We start from the raw sequence: 3,010 nt of genomic DNA, 5'->3' as shown, positions 1-3,010 counted from the left end.
AGGAATGCTTAAATGTACCGCTGTGCTTATGTGAGTCCTCTTATGACACTGTCTCAAGCCATCTCATGAAACTCTTATGAGACTTTCTTATGCCCCTTTCTCAAGGCATCTCATCACAAAACAAGACCTATTTCACCCTGGGCATGCAATCTATCAGCTCAGTGGATAACTGTGATAATTGTGGGGAGAAAGATCACTCTGACAACAAATTTTCTTGCAGTATATATTCAGCCAGTAGATGCCAGTGTGTTTGCCCTGAACCTATCTTTAAGTCAAGATACATTTGCTGCTGGAAAAAAAAAAGAAATAGAGCTAAACTTTAAGCCAATTTAGATGGCTCAGCTATTGGTTTGGCTTTGTGTTTAAATAAATTGAGGTCTGCCAGGGTTTAAAGATGATTCAGTAAACAGAGTCCATATTTCTGTAGTTCTGGGCTGACCTATTTCTTCTCTGGATATGCTCAAACACATGTTTCTGAGTTTTACTCTTGCCTTTTGATTTTGTGTGATCTGAAAAACAGCTGAGGCTTGTAGGAATTTCTGTAAACCGAAACACACAGATCTTTTTTTTTTTTTTATCTTTTCAATGTCCTGCCAAAGACCAAAGTTAGAGCAGTAGTATATGTAAACACATGTCCTCTGAAGTTGCTCAGTGAGTTGATGGACTAATATATTTATGGCTTGCTTGCAAGGTCTATTAGCAATAGGGAAATTTGGGTCATGTTTATGGTTTTTCTTTCCTCACCTCAGTCTTTATAGCAGTCATTAGCAGCCATCTCAGGTCCACAGTAGATGCAGATAATTCTGGAATAAATGCATTCAGCACAGGAAAAGACTTTCAAAGTATGTGAATGTGGTTTATAAAATCCTAGCTCTCTTGTTATTGTGCTCTTAATATTACTTCTGTAGTGCTACAGTGAATGGGCTTGTTGATTTTGAAGATGAGCCTTGATAAATCACCTACAAGGTACTTAGCTTTTGCTGGGTTAGCATACCTGAAGGAGAATGTTTGCACCCTTCGCTTTCAGAAGGGTCACTGGAAAATGTTTTGCCCCCCACTACAACAAATATAAAAAATTAAATGTAACAGTGACCACTGCATTTGGTTAATACGGATCTTTTAGGACTGTACCTTCTCAGCTTTACAGCCAAATATATACATACAGCTTTAGAGAAGACAGTAGCACTGGGACCCAGGAGAATGAGTCTTCTATCCCTGCCATGTGTTTGTTTTTCAAGAAGTCACTAATAGCCTATGTTTCATATTTCGCATCTGTAAAATGGGTGCAGTAATATATGCCTATTGACAAAGCACAGTGAGATGTCTGTATTAGAAGACCTACTTCAGTGGTTACTATTATATTGTTAGCAAGAGGAAAAAAATCTAGCAACTGCTGTATTGGTTTAATAGCTGTGGTGTAGAGGAAAGAGAAAATCAAGGCCCACATGCTCACAGCTTGTATTTTGACCATTTCTATTTTTATTGGTTTGCATATCTCTGTGACAACCTGCATTTTGCCTGGGGCTTCATTAAGTAGTCACCTTGCCTCAAAAATCGCATTTAAAAAGAGAAACAAGGTTGAAGAAACTTTTGGCATACCTTTGTGAGTTTGGTGTTGAATGGTACTTAACCTCCTCTCCCATGATTGGGGGAAATCACGGAAGTACTTTAGCAGTTGGGTGTCAGCGTCGTGGGTTTTTTATATTTTAACTCTCAGATTCAATGCTATAGAGGCCCCTAGGAGAGAAGAGAAACCATACTGAAAGGTGTGAGCCTTGTGAATGTAGTGGAAAGTTTTCTGCTCAGCATTTCTTCTACCATACAAAAATAACTTTCTGAAGTTTAAGTGCTTCTCACATCTGTCACCTGCTCCCTTTCCCTTTTCTTAGCATCAGCAACTTTTGTCTGCCGTGGTCTGTAGTGTCAATAAAATGGGAAGCTGTGGATGAATGCAAGTATGCAGAGAAGAATGCAGTTTTTTGGGGTGGTGAGATGTGGCAGGAGATGGAAGGAATCAGATCACTCAGAAAATGTTGCTATGTTAGTAAAAGAAGAAGCCTTTGTCATGGAGCAGAGGAAGCTAATAGATCACACCAAGGATTATATGGCCACAGACATTTGATAACAGGCCAATGTGTATGCTTCTGAGGTCGTCAGCTAGTGGTTGATTGTATCACCATAACCACAATTACATAAAGTAATGTTTTGCCCTTTACATCACTTGTCTAAATCAAGCTTTCACTATAGGTAGCCTTTTAAATCTCACTTAAGTAAAATGAAGGCTCTGCTGAATTCGGCCACTTCTAAACAACATCAAAAGGCAATGACCAGGCTTTGACCAAGGTGCCTACTACTTATTGATTAACATAACTAACATGGCTCTAGATTCTGTGTTCAGAATTTATGTGAACATTTATTTATCCTGCGGATAAATCCTCGACATTTACTTATTGATTAGTAGATTAAAAAGCAAAACAAATAAACAAACACTGTAAATTTCCATAAATACAGCAAAACCTATGTGACTGACCATCCTCCTTATGGTTAGCAAGTTCCCCACAGTAAATTGTAGCATCCAGACATTTAGACATGAAAACCAAGACAGATGGCCAAGTTACTTGCTTAAGGCCACAGAGGTGTCTAAGGGGAAACTGCTTGCTCCCAGCCTTGTTCTCAGGCCACTGGATCACAGCTTGTCTATGTTGAGATGAAGCAGGATGTATGGCCACTGATGCTTTGTTAACCACAATGTCAAAATATTCCTTTTTTCACATACCAGTGGTGTATGTGCTCAGTATCAATGTCTTCCTCAATACGTCTTTCCTCTTTTTTTACAGCTGTGGTGTGAACATTTATCTGGCAATTTATTATCAGATGAAAGGTTAATGTAGCCAAAGAGGTTGGCAGCTAAAAGAAAACAGTGCGAAGTTCGAGTAGAATCAGAACAAGGCTGTGTGCAACCACACAGGGCACCTACACACGTGGAGACACCAAGCAACAACTGTGCACC

At 39.3% G+C, this 3,010-nt stretch overlaps 1 protein-coding gene across 1 annotated transcript in view; it reads left to right on the top strand.

The window, feature by feature from the left end:
* The window catches only part of LOC102384544 (OX-2 membrane glycoprotein-like), a 106,224-nt gene extending 103,250 nt beyond the window's left edge, over positions 1 to 2,974 (top strand). The window contains exon 6 of the mRNA XM_025214268.1: positions 2,838 to 2,974. Coding sequence (XP_025070053.1) covers positions 2,838 to 2,848 — 11 coding nt within the window. The 3' untranslated portion in view covers positions 2,849 to 2,974. The remainder of the gene's footprint in view (positions 1 to 2,837) is intronic.
* Positions 2,975 to 3,010: the final 36 nt, after the last annotated feature.

This window comes from Alligator sinensis, unplaced genomic scaffold (assembly GCF_000455745.1).
Source record: "Alligator sinensis unplaced genomic scaffold, ASM45574v1 scaffold359_1, whole genome shotgun sequence".
Taxonomy (NCBI): Eukaryota; Metazoa; Chordata; order Crocodylia; family Alligatoridae; genus Alligator; species Alligator sinensis.
The sequence above is the reverse complement of the archived record's forward strand: the minus strand, read 5'-3'. Positions and strand labels throughout refer to the sequence as shown.